Raw genomic sequence first — 22,543 nt, forward strand, 5'->3', positions numbered from 1 at the left:
TGGAGGCGGGGTGAGGACCCAGGAACATTAGCCGCCATTGCGGGCAGCGAACCCCTCCCCCTTCTTCCATCACCAAGCCCTTCTTTAGGTTCCTCTGCTGACTGCTCTAGTAGCAGTGAGGATGCTATGGACTTAAAGTGGTGGGCCTTGCTGGCTCATCCCTGTCGCAAGAGTCTCAGAGTGCGTTCATCTGAGAGGCTCAGGGATAGCGTCACTGGCTCTGTGTGTGACCTTTCAGCCTGCCTCGTGGTTACAGAATGGCTGCCACAGCCCCAGACCTCCCATGTGACCCTTTGGATGTAGAAACCTTGTCTAGCAGACCTTCATGTAGAATGATATAGAACACCTGTGTCTAAGCCCACTCCAGTGCTCAGGGGTACGATGTGGCCAACTACTACCACCGAGATTGGAGTTCTGCTGAGAATGGGACAGCAAGGCCGGGGCAAGAAGGCCTCTGTGATGTATCTTCCTCCTTCACTGCCCGAGGCCTTGCCTGCTTTCTCTTGTGTTTCTCTTCATGTAGGAAGATGGCATGGTGCTCTTCAGAAGCTGTGTCCTTGGGGACTGCTCCCTCAGTGCTGCCACTCAGGAGCACCGTGAGGGAGCCAGGCCTTGTGCAGGTAGCCGTCATTTGGGTCTGTGGCTCATCTGTGTCTTCTGAACTTGCTGATTGAGGCAATGCCACTTTCATCGTGTTATAGTGTCATGTGACACTCTTCCTGAGATAAAGTGAATAAATGGCCACCCACCCCAAGCAGAGAACCAATGACAGCCAGTGTAAGACTCCTGCTGAAGTCTAGTTGCAGAGGTTGCTTACAGAAACAGAAATGACTCAGTTGCATCACTGTGGTTTGAATGAGATGGCTCCACAGGCTCGGATGTTCGAAGACTTGGTCCCCAGTTGGCGGTGCTGTTTGGGGAGGTTTAGGAGGTAAGGCTTACTAGAGGAAGTGTGTCACTGGGGTTGGGCTTTGGGGTTTAAAAGCCATGCTGGAGAGATGGCTCAGCAGTTGAGAGCACTGGCTGCTCTTCCAGAGGTCCTGGGTTCAGTTCCCAGCACCTACATGTCGGCTAATTGTCTGTAACTCCAGCTCCCTGGGATCAGTCATCTTCATGGCAAAGCACATAAGATAAAGTTAAATGAATTGGAAAAAAAAAAAAAGCCAGGCTATTCTCAGTTCACTTTCTGCTTCATGCTTGTGGTTTGAAAGGTGAGTTCTCAGCTTGCTGCTCCAGCCATGATGCCCTCCCTCTGCCAAGCTTCTCCACTGTGATGGGGATGAACTCTTATCCCTCTGGAAATGTAAGCACACAAAACCCTTCTTCTATAAGTTGCTCTGGTCATGATGTTTTATCATAGTGATGGACAAGCTGACTAATGCAGAGGCCAAAAGTCCTCTCCTGTGTGGATGATGGCTCTTCAGAGCTGCAGGCAGCTGGTCTTGTCTAACTTAGCTCCTTCTTCTGTCACCATGGGTAGGGAGAGGCCTTGTGCATCTGGTTAGTTTCAGGGACTTCCTGAGACTCTTGAGTTGTTTCCTTCCTGAGTCTTAACAAGCTTCCCTTTAGAATTTCCTCCTTTAGAACTTCCTGGGTCCCAACAAGACTTTGGAGGAAACTGCTGTACAACAAGAAGAAAAAAGAAAAAAAAAAGAATACCTTTTTTTCCTTTTCCTTTTTGGTTTGTTGAGACAGGGTTTCTCTGTATAACAGCCCTGGCTGTTCTGGAACTCACTCTGTAGATCAGGCTGGCCTCGAACTCACAGAGATCTGTCTGCCTCTGCCTCCCAAGTGCTGGGATTTAGGCGTGCACCACCACCATCAAGCTACAAAAATATATTAAAATTTGAATAAACCTAATTTATTTTGTCTTTGGTTGCTTATGTTGCTGGTGCCATAACTAAGAAGCACTGTCAAATTCAAGACTTACTACTAGGAGCTGGGGATGTGGTTCAGATGGGAGAGCACTTGTTTAGCACACACTAGCCCTAGGTTCTGTCCCCAGCACTGGAGACGGGGAGGCTAGTGTAGCTTATAGTTTCATAAGCTTTATGTGTTTTAGCTCTGATATTGATCCATTTAAGTTAAATTTTGTATATGATATAAAATAGGATTCAATACCACCCCCATCTCTGGGTGTGGGTGCTGTGGATAGAACCCATGGCCTTGACCAAGGTGGGTAAGTGCTCTACCACTGAACCATATATCCACCCCAGCCCCCCAATCCAGGATTCAACTCTTTTTCTTCTGTGTGGGGACATAATTTGTATTTTGGACTTTTTGTTGTTATTTTGAGGCTCGGGACTCATGTACCCAAGCCTGGCCTCAAGTTCACTGGGGATGGTCTTGAACTCTTAACCTTCCTGCCTCCATCTCTGGAGCACTAGGGTTACATATGTGTGCCCCACATCTCACCCTGGCACTATATGTTGACAAGATTATTCTTTCCCTATTGAATTAAGTTTTGTATTTCTGTGAAAAATCAATCAATCACAAATGTGAAGATTTATTAGTTTATTTACTGGCCATACAGGGTATTGAACCTATGGCCTCACATATGCTAGGCAAGCATCTGCCACAGACGTACAGCCCCAGCCACTGAAGATTTATTTTTGATTCTGAATTCTACTCTATTGACCTATTGGTTTAATTTTTAAAACAAAGATTTTATTGTTTATTTTTATTTTATGTGTGTGGGTGTTTGCCTGTGTCTGTGCCCATATAGCATATGTGTGCAGTGCTTGAAGAGGTCAGAAGAGATCACTGGAGCTCCCGGAACTGGAGATACAGAGGCTTGTGAGGTGCCTGGGGGTGCTGGGAGCAGAAGAGCAGTTAAGTGCTGCTGATCCGTCTCCCAGCCCGGATGTTTATCCTCATGCTAGTATAATGCTGTCTATTATTTTCAGTACTGGTGAATGAACCTAGAGTCTTAAGTATGCTAGGCAGGTACTCCATCACTGAACTGTATCCCCAGCATTCTTTTTGTTATATGTGGTTGATGTCTGGACTGGGCATTTCCAGGTTCTAGGCATCTAATTCAAATGGCTGAAATAAAAGTGCACACAGATTAAAAAGTAGTCAGGCCATTTTATTGAAAAGCAAAGCAGTAGTACAGATCAGATGTGCTGTAAACAGCGGGCAGACTTCATGAGCGAGATTATGCTCAAGGTGCAGGAACTGTTCGGTGCTTCCTTTTATGGTACCCCATAAAAGCAGGGGCTGCTGTAGAGGCATAGTGAGGGTTGTTTTCTGCTTGTACTGAAGGGTTTGGGTCACATAACCTTTTCTACTGCTAAAAATAAGTCTGCATGTGACCCAGCCATACATACCACTTCTTGGTGTATGCCCAAAGGACTTAACATCCCACTCCAGAGACACTTGCTCAGCCATGTTCATTGCTGCTCTATTCACAATAGCCAGGAAATGGAAACAATCTAGACATCTTTCAGTGAACAAATGGATAAAGAAAATGTGGTACATATATGCCATGGAATACTACTCAGCTCTAAAGAAAAGAGTGAGGTAACCCAGACCAAGAAAGACAAACACTGAGTGTGAGGTTCCTAGCTCCAAATCTTATATAACCTGGGGCGACTACAGAAGCCAGAAAACTAAAGAGAGACCGTGGTGGGGGTGTAGTAGAGAGGGGAATAGTGGGTACAAGTGATTCGAAGTGAGAAGTGGGGAAAACAGCAGGGGTGCTTTAGTTAGGGGGGAGAGATTAATACAGAAGAAAGAGGGAGGAGGGTAGAAAAATAGTAAGGTTGTTTGAAAAGTCATAAGGAAACATGTTACCATCTATCTAAAAGTACAAATAATACAGATAAGTCTGTGTATCATTTATAGTTTAAATGAAAATTTTCCCATCTGGACTGACAATGCTCCCTCCCTTCACCCAGAGCCACAGACAATCTAATAAAAACTCCAATACCAAGCATAAGAAATGATCTTTTGAGGTGTTGGTCAGGGCTGTCCAAGGAGGCTGTTCCAGAAGCTAAAGGTAAGTCCCTATTGCTGAAGACACCATGTATTTTGAACACAGGACCCTGAGTATCTGAGCTGGTATTGATGTGAAAGCCTCCTCCCTGAGACTAGCTTTCATGACACCAGAAGGTGCCTTGCAAGCTTCCAAGGGAGGCAGCAACCAATAGTCTTAACGGGCGCTGATACCTATCAACAGAAACAACAACCAGCCTGGCATGATATCCCTAAGGATGCAGTAGGGGCACACACACCGTGGTAGTAACCAACAGCCCTTTAATTGGGCTTAAGGCCCCCTCAAGAAGAGAGAAAACATGCCTAGTAGATACGGGAAACCTAGCCAACTATAAAGGGCTCCTGAAGTCATGGGTCTTGGAGGAGAACCTACAGCCGCCATTTACTAAACCAACATAACTCCTAACTACATTCTAAATATTTATCCTTATACTCGCAGATATGGAGAGGGCTTACCCCTCATTGCAGAAACTTTTCTTTGCAAAATACAGAAACATTACACAAAACCACAACCAGTTGAAACTACAAAGAACAGGGATACATCTACAGCTCGACCCTCGAGTCTAAGTCTCAGGGTCACAGCAGAAGACATGGTGGAAAGATTACAAGAGCCAGAGGAACAGGAAGTTTGCTGTGAGGCTGTGTCTGTTAGAAATGTCTGAGAAGTGAGGCCCATGAAATCTCATCAACATAGTTGCCTAAACAAGACCTGAACAAGGATGACGCCAATAGACAGACATGATAATATGGAAGGAGGGGTCATGGGGCCTCAAGCCTAGTAAAAAACAACATTACAGGTAATGAAGGAAGGATGAGAATGGGAGAAATGTTGTGGAATTTTGACTGGGCAAAGATGTGTTATATTTGCTTATGCTGCAGAATATTACTTTAACTGTGTAAAGGTGTGTTACATTTGTCTATAATGCATTTGTTTAATGATGTAAGGATGCGTGTTTAATTATGGAAAGATGTGTTGTACTTGTTTCACCTTGCCTGCCTAAGGCACCTGATTCACCTGATTGGTCTAATAAAGAGCTGAATGTTCAATAACTAGTCAGAGAAAGGACAGGTGGGCTGGCAGGCAGAGAGAATAAATAGGAGGAGAAATCTAGGCTGGGGGAAGACCAAAAGAGGAAGGAGAGAAGAAGGAGGAGAGAATGAGGGACAGGCCTGGGGTGGAAGCCAGGCAGCCGCCAGCCAGCAGACACAAGAAGCAGTGAAAGTAAGACATACAGAAGGAAAGAAAAGTAAAAAGCCCAGAGGCAAAAGGTAGATGAAGAGAAACAGGTTAATTCAATTTAAAAGAGCTAGCCAGAAATAAGCCTAAGCTAGGCTGAACATTCATAACTAGTAAGACTTCATGTCGTGATTTACAAGCTGGTTGGTGGCCCCAAAGAAAAAGCCTGGTACAAGAAAGTCTTCCTCAGGGAAGCTGCCCCAAGTTGGTTACCAAGTGGGGTTTGTGTGTGTGTGTGTGTGTGTGTGTGTGTGTGTGTGTGTGTGTGTAAAACAACAATAGAACCACAAATTTGAGAGAGGGCAAGGAGGTGCATTAGAAGAGCTGGAGGAAGAAAAAGGAAAAGAAAAAAAGATGTAATCATATTTAAATTAAAAAAATCACTGGAATCCCAAAGATATTCAGACACCTTAGTTTCCATGGCTGTTGTATCAAACTACCACAGACGTGCAGCTGTGACTTTGCAGGTCTCTTTGATTGGAATCAAGGTATCCACTAGCTGCATTTTATTCTGAAGTTTCTTTAAAACAACACAGTCCTTTGCTCTTTTATTTTTTTGTTTTTGACCTTTGCTAACTTAGGGTTGACCTCAGTCCAGGAGCTGGGAGCACAGATGTGTGCCGTCATTCCTGGCTGCCTTGGACTTCTCCAGCTTCTAGAAGTCACCCAGGGCCTGTGGCTCGTGCCCTCCTCTTCCCATCATCAGCAAATCCCACAATGCTGGAATGAAGCTTTCTCACGGGCGCCTCATTCTGACTTTTCACCCCTCCTCTTGTTAGAGTCATTGTGACTATGGTGAACCCAGTGGAATACCTCAGGAACAGCCCCTCTCTCCAAGTCCTCAACTTAATCCCATTTGCAGAGTAAGACAACATATTCACAAGTTCTGGCCATTTAGATGTAGACATCCTTGAGGGGATATTATTTCACCCACTACAGGGTAGAAATAATATTTTAGAAATAATGGTCTAAACTCTTTCACATTTGCTCTGTCCCCAGCAGACTTACAGATTTGCCAATATCACCATACCTCAATCAAGACAAAAACCCTTCTGCAAGTGAAAGGACTCCAAAGGAAAATGGATTACTGCATACTGCACGAAGATACAAACAGTAGCTGACTTCTCACCAGAGATGACTGAGGGCAGGTGCTGGGCATGACAGTACAGGCCTGTGATGCCAGCACTTGGGAGATGTGGGGAAGGGGACAGGGAGGGTTCAAGGTCATCCTGCCACATCATCTCTTTGAGGTCAGTTTGGGATACATGAGACTCTGTCTCAAAACAAACAAAAATGGGAACGGTGGAGGCCATCCCCAGTGGAATAAGGTCTTTAATGTGATCAGGGTGGGGAGACTGCACACACCCAGGAGTCCATTAACAGCAAAAGAGATCATTCCTGATTAAAGGTGGGATAAAGGCCCTTCTAGATAAACAAAACTAAGATGACCTGCAGTTTTCAGCCCCGAGCTTCAAGAAATACCAAAAGAGGGTCTTTGTACTGAAAATAAATACATATTGATGGAACTCAGTTCTTTCCAGGTGAAGGAGATGCTAAACAGATGGGTAAACATGAAAAGCAATGTAAAGGAAGAGTTGTAATATTTCATCTCATGGTCACCCTGGCATAAAAGATGTCTTGCCAGCTGGGTATTGCGGTGCATGCCTGTTATCTGAGTGCTTGGGAGGTAGAGACAGGAGGATCTGGAAATCAAGGCCAGTGTCAGCTATATGAGAACATGCCTCTAAAAGGGGAAGAAAAAAATAAAGCTAGACATGGTGGCTAACACCTGCACACACATAACATGGGAAATAGAGGTTGGAATGATCAGGAGTTCAAGGTCATTAGTTTCATATCAAGTTTGAGGTTAGCCTGGACTACATCAGACCCTGTCTCAAAAACAAACTAAACAAACATGTCTAAGAAAGGTAGGTGCCTGGCATGGTGACTAAACTTGTAATTCCAGGACTCAGGAGAGTGAGGCAGGATGATCACTGGGAGCTTGGGGCCGGCCTGGATTACAGTAGGCCACTGTGTTTCAAAGAAGCAAACAAAAAAGGTAAAGACGAGAGAGAGAGAGAGAGAGAGAGAGAGAGAGAAAATGAAAAAAAGAACACCAGTGGGGTACAGTTCAGTACCTAATTAATTTTTTTGTTTTGTTTTGTTTTCTGAGACAGGCTTTCTCTATATAACAGTCTTGGCTGTCCTGGAACTCACTCTGTAGACAAGGCTGGCTTCGAACTCACAGAGATCCACCTGCCTCTGCCTCCCTAGTGCTGGAATTAAAGGTGTGCACTACCACCACCAGGCCCTAATTAATCTTAATGGCAGCTACAAAGGCCATATTTGCAATTTCACAAGTCTCAGATTAGGACTTTGATACGCCTCTTTGAAGGACATGCAGACACACAGGTATACTAAACACCCTTGGTTCTCCTGGATTCTGCCACTTTTAGTGTCCAATGTCCTGTTCTCTCAACAAGTTTCCTTGATCTAAGAACACTGACTGGGTTGCTTGGTCACCCTGGAGGCAGGGCAGGGCTAGCTGAGGACAGAGGAGAGAGAAGACTAAGCAGGAGGCAGGCTCAGGACCAGTTTCCAGCTAGAGGTCCTAGGACTTCATCTTTGACCCACCTTGAAGTCAGGGCAGAGTAATGGTCAGGGTTTGGGTGGCTCTGCTAGCTAGGCAATGTCCTCAGCAGCTGGAGGACAGATAAGGCCGCTCTGGACAGAGCCACAGCACACATCTAGCCACTTGTCCTCCTTGGCATGGCATGCTTTTTCTTTTGCTTTATAAAATCAACATGCCAGCTCCTGTTCACCTTGGTAAGTACACACATGTCTACCCAGGTGAAGAACCCTCCAACCCATCTGTCTGTCTGTATGGACATGTCTGTACGGAAAATCTTGCCTATCCCTGGAGCTACCGAAGCCTCAGCCCGGGGATGTGCTCGACACTCCTCTTGCCCAGTCCTCCCTGGAGCCGACCTGTCAGTGCTATGTGAGGAATTTCTGCCATCTACCCTTCGCTTTCATGACTGACTGTTTGGCTTTTTGTTTTTGAGACAGGGTCTTATATAGCCCAAGTTGGTCTTGAACTCACTATGGAGCTTGATGACCTTCTGGATTCTCCTGCTCTACCTTTCAAGTATTGGAACAGAAGCATAAGCCAATATGCCAGCCCAGACACAGCCTCCTAACTCACTTCCAGCCACTTTCCTCTCCCAGCCCACTCTTCAAGGTAGGCTCCACGATTCTACCCACACAAATCTCATCCTCAGGCTCCCTTGCTTTGAACCCCCAACACCAGAGTTCCAGCATGCTACACCTCTCCATCAACTGCTTGTTCTTCCCTCTCAGCTGCCCAAGCCATGGCAGCTCCTCCAGCATGCTGGCCTCATGCCTGGTTCTGTGAAGCCAAATCTTGGGGCTCTGGGGGTCTTTACAGAGGCCTCTTCCTGAAACTCGATCTGCTTGCCACCCCCTCCTCAGTACTGCTCTAGTGGGGGCCATCGATTCTAACAGCTCCGGTCCCGTCACCCTTCCTCTTCGCGGTCTGAAGACAGCATACTGTTTCCAGCAGTGCCCCTGCCCAAAGAGAAGGGCAGGTAGGAGGATCCAAGCACTGACAGACTCCTGGTTCCGATATTTAGAGGTTGAGCAGGCAGGGCAGATACAGCCAAAGTCAAAAGTCTTGAAAGAGCGACTGTGAGGCTGGAGGTGGGGGTGGACCCTTTTGCAGCTCAGGTGTTTAGAACTGGGGAAGATGGATTGGAGATGTCAGAAGAAGCCAGGACCCACGATGCCCTCTGCTGGGCCGCCCCTCCCCTGTCCAGTAGGACAGAGGCGTCTCCCTCTCCTTGCTGTCCTTACTCGCTAGCAGGCTTGGACCAGGCCATCAGGATTCCCCTGATTGCATTCTTTCATGCCAGTGCCTTTTCTACAGCAAACGTCTGCTAATGCCTCCTTTATCACGGAATTAGGGGATTTGAGGCCGATTGCACAAAGGGTCCTCGATAGCGCGGTAATCAAACGCCAATCGGCCCCATCTCAGGCAGGCAGGGGAAGAAAGCGAGCACCGGGGATTAGTGCGGGTTCGCTGCCAGGCGGGGCCGAGATAGCATCGGCGCGGCTGCAGGCGAAGCTTCGGGAAGGGCTTCAGCAGGCCGAGGAGAAAAGGCCGGCTTAGCGCCTCGCACCGAGGATTCTGAAACCATTAGAGGGGATTAACACCTAGGTTAATCTGCTTTGGCCGCTCAATTGTCACAAGCAGGGAACATTCCTGAGTTGGAGAGACTTGGGGTCTCAGTTTCCCCAGCAGTGGCATGTTTAAAGGCAGAGGTAGAGAGAGGTCCTTGGAAGAGCCCAGTGAGTGGCTCTGGGCAGCTGCCAAGTGTGAAGCCCAACTGGTCTTTGGTTCACTGCTACCCTCCTCTGTGGACCACCAGGGAATACAGCATACAGCCTCTGTCCTTTCTGTCCCAGGCAAAAGGAAGGACATCCCTTGCCCCTTTATGGACCCAAGCCATAGTGAGGCTCCAGTTTTCCTAGTTTGGATTCCTCAAGAAGGTGCACATACTTCCCATTGTGCAGGGCCAGGAAGCAGGCTGCAAGCTGGAAAGATGCCGAGACAAGCAAGAAACCACCGTTTGCAGCCCCCTCCCGTCCCTAATTTTTCCCTTGTGATCACTTTCCAAGGAAGAACCATGAAACACATTTGTTGACCGACTCTCTGACAAGGCTGATATGACACCACCTTCTGCCCCACCCCTTTATCTTCAGTCCCTTCTCTTTAGGTGGAGCAGGGCGAGGCTTTGCTGGCTATGGCCTCCTGATCTCAGTCCCTGGTCTCCATCTGGGTGTTCTCATCTGATCAATGAGGCTGGCCCACAGGAGGCAGGGCCAGGCCAGGCCAGCATGTAGCGGGTCCAGCAGTGCAGCCTGTGCGCATTGCTGTCTTCCGTAGAAACACAGCTCCCTCCCGCAGCTACTGACGGCCCAAAGCAGGGGACTCAGAGATGTGCCTGCACCTGGTCTCTTCCTCCATGGAAATACAAACATTGTGCCATTGATAAACCCACAATTCCAACAGGTGGCTGGACTGGAGCTAGCCAGGTACGGAGGATGTGGAGGCCAGCACAAGAAATTAGTAGAGCCTCTTTGGTCCTCAACCTGTGCCCCAACCAGCATTAGACCACTAAGATACAGCGGAAGGCAAGGATATGGTGTCTTTCCTGCCTTCATTTATTAGTAATGACTAATGACTTCCCAGTCTAGTCTTTGTAGAGGGGACACAGGGGAAGAGCCACGTTGTCATTTGTGAGTTTGGATATGAGCTCACGGGAAGACAAACAGGTGAGAGGGTAGTTATGGAAAGAGGATTCGGCTCCTGACCGCACATGGGTTACACAGGACCTAGTGGGCAGTTAGAATCACAGGGCAAAGATGGAGAGCCAGGAAGCGTGGTCCAGAAGGAAGGAATCCCAGGGGTGGAACTCTGGGACTTGGAGGGGAGGGTCCCTTCACACGGAGGGGTTAGGAGTTGCCAGGTGGCTGAGGTGGCGAGTGTAGTGGGGCTTGCAATCGATCGCGGGAAAATCCAAGGACCAGGAGTGCCCGCGAGGATTAGACGGGCTGCGAGACCAAAGCCGCAGGATACGGGAGTCAGACATACAAGTGCGATTCCTATGCCCGCGGCCGCCAGCAGAGCGCGTGCGCGGCCCCTGGCTACGGGCGCGGCCTCGTGACGCCATAAGCAAGCGCCGCATGGCATACGCGCTGGCTTCCTCCGGCTCTGCATAAAGAAAGGGTGTCTGTCTCTGAGGCTGTACCGCTCTTACTCCCTTGTTCCCGAGGCTTTGGAGAGCTAGCTCTTCCTCCAGAAGTTAACTCCGGGAAGCCTCGCTCGAGCACATTCTCTTCTGAGCCCTCCATGGCCGCATGTCGAGGCGGACACAACGTCTCTCTTGTGTTCTGCTCTGTCCCTCCAGATCAGCTTTTGGATCATGGCACAGGCGTTTTGCATTTTTCCCATTTGAGCCCCAGGAGAGCGTGTGCCGTGGTGGAGAGGGCCTGGCTCGCGGCCGGCTTGTGTAGGTTTGTGTGGACCTTTGTGCAGGCTAGCTAGAGAGCCTGAGCTACTTACTCCTTTTTAGTCAGTACCTGAAAACCGCCCCGGAGCGCTAGGAGGCTGCGCTGCTCTGGCATTGAGGCTAATGAGGTAGGCATTTCAGCAGAACTGGGGACCAAAGGAGTGAGGTGGGTTGCCTCCTGGGGTCACTAAGGCAATGCCTTTGGAGAATAGGGTATTTAGGTAGGAGCTTCCAGGCTAAGCGTTACCAGTGGAGGATAAAGTGTGTGATGGATAGGTATGACTGGCCTCCACTGAGAAGACAAATATGACAGCTATGTTAAAGGCCACAGTGGGGACTCAGGGCTTGCCAGATCAGGAGAATGTTCTCAGGTGTTTGCCAGGAGAGTGTGAGGAGGGAAGTTTTCAGGGCCATGTTCTCCAATGCTTTCTCCATCATCCTTTTAGGCTAACCCTCTGTGCCCGAATCTCCTTCCCTTGTCCTAGATGTGTCCAGGACCTGGTGGTCCCAGATCTTGAGGAAGCTAGGAATTCCTCAGCCTCTAACTGTGCCTTATACCTATGAATTTATAAGTCCAGGAATCTGTGGAACAGGGGATTAAAAAGCCATCAAGAAAAATACTGAAACCTTCAAACTGAGACTGTTTTCTGAGTGCTGGAAGGGATACAACATGCTTAAAATGAGACAGTCTCTGGACTGGGGGCATGGCTCTAGTAGACTGTATGCAGGCTTAACCTCTTTAGGCCTCTGAGTTCCATCCTTAGTTTTAAGAATGAAGCAGGAACTCCCTCCCCCTCCCCGTGTGGCTTTTTTGGATACTAAACTCTGATGCCATTCATCACCTGCACAGGGACACAGGAAATTCCAGGGATACCTACACAGCTATAAGAGGAGCTTCAGAGTTTAGAATAGAGCAGAGGACATGTGCATGAGGTCCTCTGTTCATCTGTGGGGTTGGTGACGACCTGCCCTGGCACAGTTCTGAGGATCGTGTGCCTCTGCTGTGTAGACTCTGTCACCTCCAGGGAGTCTTCCCAACATAGGCCATGCCCCTGGGGTTTTCAGAAGAGGCAGAGGCCCAGTCTGGAAGCTGGGTTTGTTCTTGCATAATGTCTTGATCAAAGACCTACGTATCTCTCTCCACTGCTACCTGGATTGGCAGTTCCAGGCTAGAGGCCTCATCTGTGTTTCTGCCATCGGTCTCTGCAGCCTTCCTGGTTGAATGCACTTGGCTCCTGCAGACCCCTACCTTCCTCTCCCAAATGGTTAGCTTCCCAACTTCTTAGAGGTTTCTAATGGGTTCCTAGACACTCCTTCCTCCCCTCCAGGCTCAACCACTATGACAAGGCTTCCATCCAACAGAGCCTATGGTGTGGGTCCACCACGACACCTGTATTCAATCCTTGGAGAAATGAGACCTAGTCTGCTCACCATCTCTGACTGGCTGAGGCACAGGGGATCCTGGGACAGTCAAGGGCCATCATGTAACCTGCCTGAAGCCCAGTATAGTCATGGCCCCTTCCTTCAAAGGGCACGGGCATGGGCCCCTATGTAAGTACAGTAAGTGGTGTCACTCTGATAAGTGGTCAAAGGTACGCCTCTCGGGCAGCAGCTGGGCTTTACCTATCTCAGAAGCACCTGGGGAGACTGTCAGCCACCTGTGAGGTTGCCAGGTCCCAAGTTCCCTCCCTACAGGGATCGTATTTCAGACATGCAGCCTAATGGTGTGCATTCTCTTAACTCCATTTCCCAGATTAGGTGCTTGAGGTTAGGTGACTTGCCCAAGGTTATGCAGAAAGGGAGGGAGTAGCAGAGCCTGACTCCAGGAAGGGAACAGACCCCAAGGAAGCCAGTACTGCTTTACTACGGCAGCCAAGGTGGAGTTCAAGAGAGCGGCCTGGGTCTCGGTCCTAGCTCTGGTGTAAGCAGCAGGGGCAGCCCCTGGTGGAGGCAGAGGGAACAGGCTTTGCTGCTGGGGCTGGGGGCGGGGCTTTCTCTGCTGAAGAGGACTGGGATTATCTGACCGCTGAGATCAGTCTGCCCAAGGCTTCCACACCACACCTACCTACATGTGGCCCCCATCTGCTCTGCACTTTTTCCCTACCACATGCTCCGCCTAGGCTTCCCGGCTGCCAGTCTTCCTCAAAGGCCCAGGCCTACAGGAAGCTCCTTCTGTCAAAATAGGTTTTTTTTCCGGGGCTGGACAAAGGCTTGTAGCCTCAATCTCCCACCCCCAGCTTCCAGGCAGGAAGCTCTCTGTCATAGCATAGCTGGGAGTACCTGTTGGCCATGTCCTGCCCATTGAGTTCCTCCTCTTGGTCCACAGTTCTGGCAGAGCAGTCAGGGCCACAGTGACCTTAGGCTCAGCTGTATGGCCTCTGGCCTCGAACTGGCTTTCATCTGTGCCTGGGTTGTAAGGCAGGGAGCCTCCAGCTAGGGAATACCTACTTGATGTTCAGGGGCAGGGATTGAGACACCAAGATGTTCCCTGTCCTGCTTGAAGAGCTACCTCTTACCCTGGGAGAAGCCCTCCCTATCATTCCTGCTGCTTATAATCTTAAAGGACACAGGGTCAAGTGTCTCCATGCCTCAGCCTAGTATCACTTCCTAGTATCTGCTCCCTGCAAAATCAGTTCTGATAGAGAGGCTGGGTTGGCCATGTCACAGGTTAACAGGCCAGGAAGTCCTAGAACCAACTCTTAGTGACGGACAGAGGCACCCCAGGAGCATTATCTCATGCCAGCCCTCTACCCTGCCCACCAGTCCACTGAGGACCTTGTGGACACAACCTTCAGCTGACAGCAGGGACCTCACTTGCCCTGTAAGGAAGTAGCACAAATTCCTTTTGGTTCCGAGTACTGTCACTAGGGTTGGTGAGCGTCCCTGTTCCTCTTTCCACTGCAGTGTCTTCAGGTGGAGGGTAGGCTGGCCCGAGGAGGCTCAGTCACCAATGCCCCCCAGCTACAAAGGGATGGACAGGAGACTGCGACAGGATCCGGTTTATTCTCCTTGGCAGGGTGGTCCTGAGAGTGGCAGGTGCCACCCTGTCCCGGGCTGAGGGAGGGCCCGAGGGCCATTTAAGGCCAGTGGCGGGAGAAGCAGGGGGGCATGTAGCCCCTGGAATGCGGTGAAGCCAGGCCGAGGCCCGGAGGCAGCTGTGGTAGGCCAGGGCAGGGCGCCCCTGCCGTCGGGGGGTGGAAGGCACCGGACTGTGACCTGACCATGGCTCCAAGGCCATGGACCAGGGCACACAGGCGCCCCAGGAAGTGGGGCACAGAGTCACATGACATAGAACATGAAACAGGCACATGGCTCACAAGCAAGCACATGGAAAAGTGAGCACATATTCACAGGCCAAAGATACCCAGCCATGGTCAGGCTGGACACAGACACAATAGTATAGTGTCACACAGAGACCACATGGGAGACACAACTATGAAACACATGGTAGTCACCATGAACAGACTAGGCCACAGAACTTAGGGACAAGGGAAGGGGCCTTTTGGCACTACTGCACTGGAATCCTAGGAATGGGTGGCGGGTCTGGTCTGGAGGAGCTGGACACCCCGCCACCGCACCCTCTCGGGTTAGTCTGTCTTCCAAACTTTATTGAGCAGCTTCACCACCTCATCGTAGATGATGAACACGATGGCCACATCCAGGCAGACCCGGCCCAGTCGGGGAACAGTGCCCTTGTAGAATCTGGGAGAGCAGAGGGTCTGAGGTGAGCAACAGAGGGAGGAGCGGGCAGGGGAGGAAAAGCAAACAGCGCCCTGGAAAGGGCGTTCTCCAGACCCTGGGAGGACAGAAGAACGACAGCCTAGGGCAAGAGAACAGAAGGCCAGACAGGGCCTGCCTTATCCTACTCACGCCTTGGGCCCCTCATTCTTCAGGATCTGCAAGCCACAGTCCAATGTGTTCCGGTATTTGTGTGCCTCCAGGCCCTGCAGGACACCAGAGGGCCACAGTGCTTAGCCACTAGCCCCTGTCTGGGGCTCCTGTCCCCACCTTCTCAGCCCCCCACCCCTACCTGCATCCTGGTCTTGATCACATCCAGAGGCGTGTTCCCAAAGACACTGGCCGCACCGGCAATGGCTCCAAAGACCCCCGTGATCAATGGGTTCATAGGTTTGTTGGGGTTGTCTCCTGGATGTGAGTACAGTTGCAGTCAGAATACCGGGGTAAGTCAGAAGGGAGCTTTGAAGGCTAGGAAGAACCTGGGGCGGGGCCCACGAAAGCACTCCCCACCTTCCAGTCCAAAAGAACAAGCTAGCCTTCAGGGTTTGGAATGGGTCTCTGGGCCACAGGTGTACCTCGGTACCAGTTGCGTAGCGAAGTCATAACGAAGAATCGGATAGCTTGGTTTGAGCCCTGCTTCAGTACAGTAGCTGTGAGGCCTTGGTATGTCCCCTTTATCCCTGGGGGCAGGCAGACATGGGGTCAAGCTGGGGCCTTCCAGGTCCCACCTGTGGGCAAGGGGGACCCACTCAAGCAGAGGCTCTTCCCCTTGGATGAGGTCTCGATTCTCTGGGGCTTACCTTGTTCCCGAACAATCTCCCTAACTCCGTGGAAAAATCCTCGGTACTTGGGGTTAGGGGACGTCTGGTCATGGATGAACTTCACCTGAAATGGAGGAAGCAGAGGCCCTGATTCCTGGCCGCCAGCAGTCCCAGGGCCCACTAAGGGCAGATCAAGGCTGGGGACCCCCAGCTCTTCTGCATGAACTGCCCCCAAAGGCCGTTCTGGTGTCCGGCTACACACAGGCCTCAAGACCTCAGAGGGCTCCCCAGGTTGAAGGGCCTCCAGCATCACGTTTGCTATTCTGTAAACTTGGGATAGTGAGTTATGTTAGGTTTTCTATCTGTAAAGGTAGCTTTAAAGACTTTGCTCAGCCGGGCCCGGCGGCACACGCCTTTAATCCCAGCACTCAGCAGACAGATCTCTGTGAGTTCAAGGCCAGCCTGGTCTACAAAGTGAGTTCCAAGGACAGCCAGAGCTGTTACACAGAGAAACCCTATCTTGACAAATCAACAAAACAAGACTGTTCATGTTTTTGTTGTGGATGGGCAGCCTCCGCAGGAGCCCCTTTCTGCCACTCCTGAGACGCTCACTACGAATGTGTGCATGTGTGGGGACCCTTCCCACTGTGACAGTTTCCATGGGGCACATGGCCCTTAAAGCCTGGGATTCTCCACGAGCCTCACAGACACCCTGGCTACCCCGACAGCCTCAATTCCTCACCTTGATGGTCTCCATGGGGCACACGACCATCACTGCCTCCATCACGCCTGCGCCCAGACCACACAACAGCCCTCTCGTGCTGTCGAGCCGACCCTGGGCATCCCGCATGTGGTTGCTGAGGAACTCGAACGTCCCGAACCTAAAGAAGAAAGCATGTGAGAGGGCCGCTGAGACCACTCCCTCTGGGGTCGCTCAGGCAGAGCCGAGTCTCACCTGACAGCCGCCTTGGGGATGGAGCCGTAGAGCAGGGAGCTGAGGCCGCGGTACAGGCCCAGGACGCCATGGCTGCGGACAGTCTGCCGCACGCAGTCCCCTACGGGAGGCGCGGTCAGGACCCTGGCTCCTCCGCCCCGGGATGCCCCCCACGCCACCCCGCGGCCGCCCCTCCTCACCGATGCCCCGGTAGCGCGGTGGGTTCGCGCGTTCATCTAGCTGCAGCTGCGTCTTCACGTACTCGGTCGGGAAGGTGATGCAGATTTCTATGCCCCCCGCCAGGCCGCCTGCAGGGACCGAACGCTCGGGGCTAGGGACACCCTGGCCGGGTGGACCCAGCCGCCGCCGCCGCCGCCGCCTCCGCGCGGCCCCTCCCCCGCCCGGACTTTGCCCGCGTCGCGGCCCGCTGCGGGACGGCGCCCACGCCCCCACCCGGCGGTCTCCACCTGGAATGCCCGAGAGACTCCCGGGGAGAGCTGGCGCGTGGGCTAGGGGCCCGGGTCGCGCCCCCGGCACCTCCGCCCCTCCGGAAGTTGGGCGGGGCCTGGGCGTCCCCGGCCCACCCGGAAGCGCGGTCGGACAAGCGGCTCGGAGTTGGGGCTCCGAGGGGCCCACCTGCCAGGATTGCCTTCCCGGGGTGCGTCAGCTTGGCCTTCCCGGACCCGGGCGCGGCGGCCGTCAGAGCGCGGGGCGCGCGAGGCGCGCGGGGCGCAGCCATGGCGGGGAGGAGGAAGGGCGCCCGGCGTCGACTTCGGGTCCGAGCCTCCGCTGCGGGGCACTCGGGAGGCGGCGGCGCCGGAGGCTGCTGAGACGGCGACCGGTTCTGGTTCTGGAGGCGGGACGGTCACGTCAGCTCCCGGGCTCCGCCCCGCGTGGCCTGAGCTGAGCCCCGCCCACGTCCCGCCCCGTGCCAGCCGGGAAACTGAGGCTGGGGCGGGGTGCGCGGAGGCTCGCGTCGGGGCGGAGAGCAGAGAGCAGCCAATGGCCGGTGCTGGGTCGCGGGAAAACGGAGAACCTGGGGTCTGGGGGCGTGGTCCCCGGACAGCCGTGCTGCGCCAAGGCGGGTAGCGGTGGGTCAAGGTGCAGAGTCTGTGACTCCTAGAGTGGAGACACGTGCGCCTGGAGCGCGCCTTGGGGTTCAGGTGGGCCTCGAGTGACAGGATCCCCCAAGATCCCGGAGGCGGTAGGGACACATCCTCCCCTGTCGCGTGAGGCCAGCCTTCTGGACACATTGTAGTCACAGAGCTTGGCCTTCGTGCACCCTACGGGGCCGGGCGATGATTACTCCGCCCCTCCGGGATCCGTCCGGAAACAGAATTCTCCTAGGCAGCTTCTCCGGGCAAATGCAGGTTCCCGTTCCTCTCAGGTTCTGGCAAATCTTTAATGGCTGAAGGGCCTATTAAGTTGGCCTTTGTTCCTCCTACCCACACAATCACCAAGCAGAGCTGCTTTGCTCTGATAAACATGTTTTAATATTCATGGTCGGCAGGAGGCTGAAAGTCTTGTGAGGTCTTTTGTTGCCGTACATATCCTCAAAGCCGCCTGGAGGGGGCAGCCCCAGACAGCTTGGGGTGAAACTCCCAGGAATCTTTGCAGACTAGAACCTTTGCATGCCAAGGCCACTTCCCTGTTGTCTCATGGCAGCAGTCACTTTGGGTGGCCAGTGGCCTCCCCAGGCTCTGGATTGGCTCAGAAGCTATCACTGGGCTTCAGCAAAAAAACTGCCCAGATATTGTACCTCCCAGTTAGGGTCCTTTGCGGTTCTGGAGTGCCATGTTTCCTGAAAAGGTTAATAACTGGGTCGAGGGTGGGGTGTGGACACAGTACCCAGTACACATGCAACTCAGAGGAGGCTCCGTGCAGGCAGGAGCAGTAGACTACCACAGGAGAATCCAGAGCAGAGCCCACTGCCAGCCTGGGTTTTGGTCTCCAAAGGGAGGAGCTCATAGGCAGCACAGATCCTGCTGCCTCTTTTTTGGAATAGAGTCTTGTCCTGGATGCCCTTGAGTAGTCAAGGGGCTGAAGGGACAGTATCGGTTCCATTCAACAGAGCCTGAGGCTCAGGACCAGCAAGGAGTATGGGGATTGCTGTGGGGGGGCGGTGGGAGGCTGGCTAGGTTGGAGGTTAAGCTGGATCCCAAACGGGACACTTAGCTCAGGTGGGCAATAGCTGGTGAAGGTCGGTATGCCAGCCATGTTAGCACTACAGTACACCCCTCCCCCACCGGTGTTAGCACTACAGTATATTCAGGATCCAACAGCTTCGGCAGTCTGTTCCATGCAATCCCAGGGGGCCTCTCAGTGCACAGCCCTTCCTAGCACACATCAGAAAGAGCTCTCCCAGAGCCTCGTGGGTCACCGCAGCAGCCCACCGCTGGGCACAGAGGTAAGGAGAATGCTGGCTGAGCCAGTGTTTCTGGACACACTGAATGCCACACCTGGTCACTCTGGGTCCTTCCCACCTCTACCCACCCATCTGAAGCCCAGCCAGGGCAGGGCAGCATGAATTACCTTTGTCCCTCTCTACTCCAGGGTGGCACCTGCCAAACACTAGCATGCATAAGAGCAAGATTGCAGTTCTCATGTGCTCTCCGCGTGCTCCCTTGCAGGCACCGAGTGTGTCTGTCTGCAGCGGATGAGAGCATATGGTCTGGAGCTCTAGGTAACCACAGAGGGAGGGCTTGAAGACAGGAGCCTCCAGGAAAATTAAAGCTGAGGACATGCATATTGGCATCTCTGCGGTCTGGATGGGCTCCGAGTTCTCTCATGCTTTACCCATGGGTTTCACTGCCGAGAGAGATGCAGACCACACTAAATTGGCCTCTGCATGTGACTACCCATAGGTTAACACACTTTAGGGAAATGAGAAGCAGGTCTCCATTGGAGGACAGCTCCTACAGGGAGCTGCTGTCTGTGATCGTGGGTAATTAAGGACCCTTGTAAACTTAAACAGTCTGTGTCTCCTGGCAGCTCATGCCATGTGGCCAGGGCATGCTGTGTGGATGGGACACTTTGCTGTAACAGGATGATGGCCCTTCATTGACCTCTATGGGGGCTCTTGCTGAGGGCACGAAGCTTCTGGGGGTGCTGTAGGCAGCTGCCAGCCATGAATGCCTTTGCAGGCTGAGGCTGGCAGCATTAGTCCCATAGACCTGTTTATTTTCTAGTCCACACCAACCAGGACAGCTTCCTTGCCTTGGAATCACCACAGTACAAAGCCTGGGGGTGTGGCCTGGAATCACAGTACAAAGCCTGGGGGTGTGGCCTTGCAACATACATGGCTTGAAGTAGTCTTGGCGTTCAGCAGTGGGTTAGTTAGCAAGTGCTCCTGAGAGGTGGATTTTCCATAGCTTTAGAAACAACAAGTTTGGGTCAGGTGACACAGGTCCTGGAGTCTGATACCCAGGAAGAACTTTAAAATCATACACTGTTGTCTTGCCACTTCGGTGAGGTAAGTAAAGCCACCCCTTCTAAACTGTTGACGCATTCATCCATGTGGTAACATTCCTGCTAAGTACTTGGCGGAAGGGCATCACTCCTATGGGGTCACTAACCCGAGTGCCCCAGGATCCATAGGCTGTTTCGCAGGAATACAGCCTGGCTGCACAGAGCCCAGCCCAGTGCTGAAGGTTTCACTGGATAGCTGTGTGCCAGCTGGCACCCACTGCCATTGATAAAGCCCAGGGCTGTCAGCCAGCCTGCTTGTCACACACGGGAGGTACGTGTTGGTGTAGCTCCTAAGGGGGCCGAGCAGAACTGATGCAAGTAGTTCATGTCCAGGCCTACCCCAGCCTCTCAGTGATGCAAAGCAGGGCAGTACTGGGCAGAAGGCTTCTTGAGCCTGAAGGGAAGAGGTCACTCCTAAAGGCAAGTCTTAAAGTGGCCCACTACCAGGAACTGGCCCAGGCTAGAGTCACCATCAGGGATTGGCTGTGCCAACCGAGGCCAAGGCTAGTACTTACTTTGCTCAGTCATTGTCTCATGACTGATGAGGTAGGATACAACTAAGTCCACAGAATTCTGTCTCCAGGCCAGTTGTGCATCAGGCAAGCAGACCATAGCCTGCAAAAGTCCTAGGCACTCTGCTCACTTCCCTTCAAGAGCCATGGCCGCAACTCCTTGGCCGGTTTGGGACTGTAGACTGCAGCATCCTGCATGGATTGTGACCCACAGTAGAGGCAACATGACTTGGAACCTGCAGGCCGTTCTGCAGCAGAGCAGCACTGGCTCCACCCAGGCCTCCGCTTACTGCAGAGCAAGTGTGGATATATGACCAATCTGCTCCTTAAAAGGAGATGCCACCTCCAGGGGCCCTGCAAGGGACCACATGTGGTCTTCTGTGACCCTGCGGTATCACTCAAAGGTAGCATGCACAGGTGGAACAGTCAGAAGACAGTGGCCAGACACCTAGATATATGAGGAGGGTGCAAGGTTGCTGTAGGCATCCTGCAAGGAGAGGTACTGGGAGCAGCCATCAGTGTGGCTGGTGCTCAAGAGACCGGGATCTGCTTTTTCTCCACTTCCCTCAAAACCTTCCAACTGAGAGCCAGGCATGGTGGTGCAGGAGGCCCTAAGTTTGAGGTGACATAGTAAGACGCTGTCTGGAAAAAGCCCTAGGTTCTATTTCCATGCTTGGAAATGTGGGGTGGGTGTGTGTGTGTGTGTGTGTGTGTGTGTGTGTGTGTGTGTGTATGTGTGTGTATGTGTGTGTATGTGTGTGTGTGTTTAGGCATGGCACCCCCTGGAGCCCCGTGCACGCCAGGTATCACTTTACCACTAGCTCCACTCCCATGCTCACAACCAACCTTATTTACAAAACTCCCACCAGGAGAAAAGCATGCCCCTGTGGCTTCTGTTCCAAGGCACTCTGCTGATTTGCCTCACTATTGGCACTTCCTGTGGGACAGATGTTACTACTGCCCTCCCCCTTTTGGAGAAAAGGAGACGGGAAGTCACTTGATGCTGGTCACAAAACCCAGTCTGCTTACCCACCACTGTGACCTGTACTGTCTAGGAGCAACGTGTGAGGCTGGGGAAGTCTAATCTCACTGGCCACCACTGAGTGCTTGTGCCCACTGTGGGCTGTAACATAAACCTCAGAGTTTCAGCTGGCAACCCCTGAGTTGCTCATGAGTAGCTGAACTGCCTTCCTCCTAAACCAGTGCTTCTCAACTTCCCTTCAATACAGTCACAGTTTCAATGTCCTTGACTGGGCCACCCTCCGCTGGCTTGTTTTAAAATCCAATCTGTCGATTTGAAATCTGGGCTCCTCTGTCCTTTCCCCTCATGGGCTTTGAGCTAGCATGGACACCTGCTGGGATGAAGCCATAGAACAGTGGTTCTCAACCTTCCTGACACCGCGACCCTTTAATTCAGTTCCTTGTGTTGTGGTGATCCCCCCAACCATAACACTATTTTCATTGCTACTTTATAACTGTAATTTTGCCACTGTTATGAATCATAAATATCCCTGGTTTTTGGTGGTCTTAGGTGAAGGGGTCCATCAACCCCCAAAGGGATCGTGACCTGCGGGTTGAGAACCACTGCTATAGAGCAAAGGGTTCTGAACATTTTCCAGATCTCCAGTGCTCCAAATGTAGCCACCCAAGATGGCTTCTTAGAGGACACAGGGTGCAAGGGACTCAGCAATGCTCTTGGTGAGCACTCAGTCCTGCTGCCCCGAGCTGGCTCTGGTCTAAGATCCTACTCTCTCCTCCGTTTCTCATCACCACCCTGGGCTGCGTCCTCTCAAGGCACTTCTGCA

General features: G+C 52.1%; 1 protein-coding gene across 1 annotated transcript; it reads right to left on the reverse strand.

Annotated features, from left to right (window-relative positions):
* Nucleotides 1–14,309: 14,309 nt before the first annotated feature.
* Nucleotides 14,310–17,574, reverse strand: Slc25a1 (solute carrier family 25 member 1). The gene is made up of 9 exons (XM_059277161.1): nucleotides 17,395–17,574; nucleotides 16,959–17,066; nucleotides 16,780–16,879; nucleotides 16,567–16,705; nucleotides 15,864–15,948; nucleotides 15,639–15,743; nucleotides 15,356–15,471; nucleotides 15,196–15,269; nucleotides 14,310–15,027 (listed from the first exon to the last, which is right to left on the reverse strand). Exons 1-9 carry the CDS (start codon nucleotides 17,495–17,497, stop codon nucleotides 14,913–14,915), a joined length of 945 nt encoding a protein of 314 aa, XP_059133144.1. The 5' UTR covers nucleotides 17,498–17,574; the 3' UTR covers nucleotides 14,310–14,912.
* Between the last annotated feature and the right edge of the window lie 4,969 nt (nucleotides 17,575–22,543).

The sequence above is a fragment of the Peromyscus eremicus genome, chromosome 12 (assembly GCF_949786415.1).
Source record: "Peromyscus eremicus chromosome 12, PerEre_H2_v1, whole genome shotgun sequence".
Classification (NCBI taxonomy): Eukaryota; Metazoa; Chordata; class Mammalia; order Rodentia; family Cricetidae; genus Peromyscus; species Peromyscus eremicus.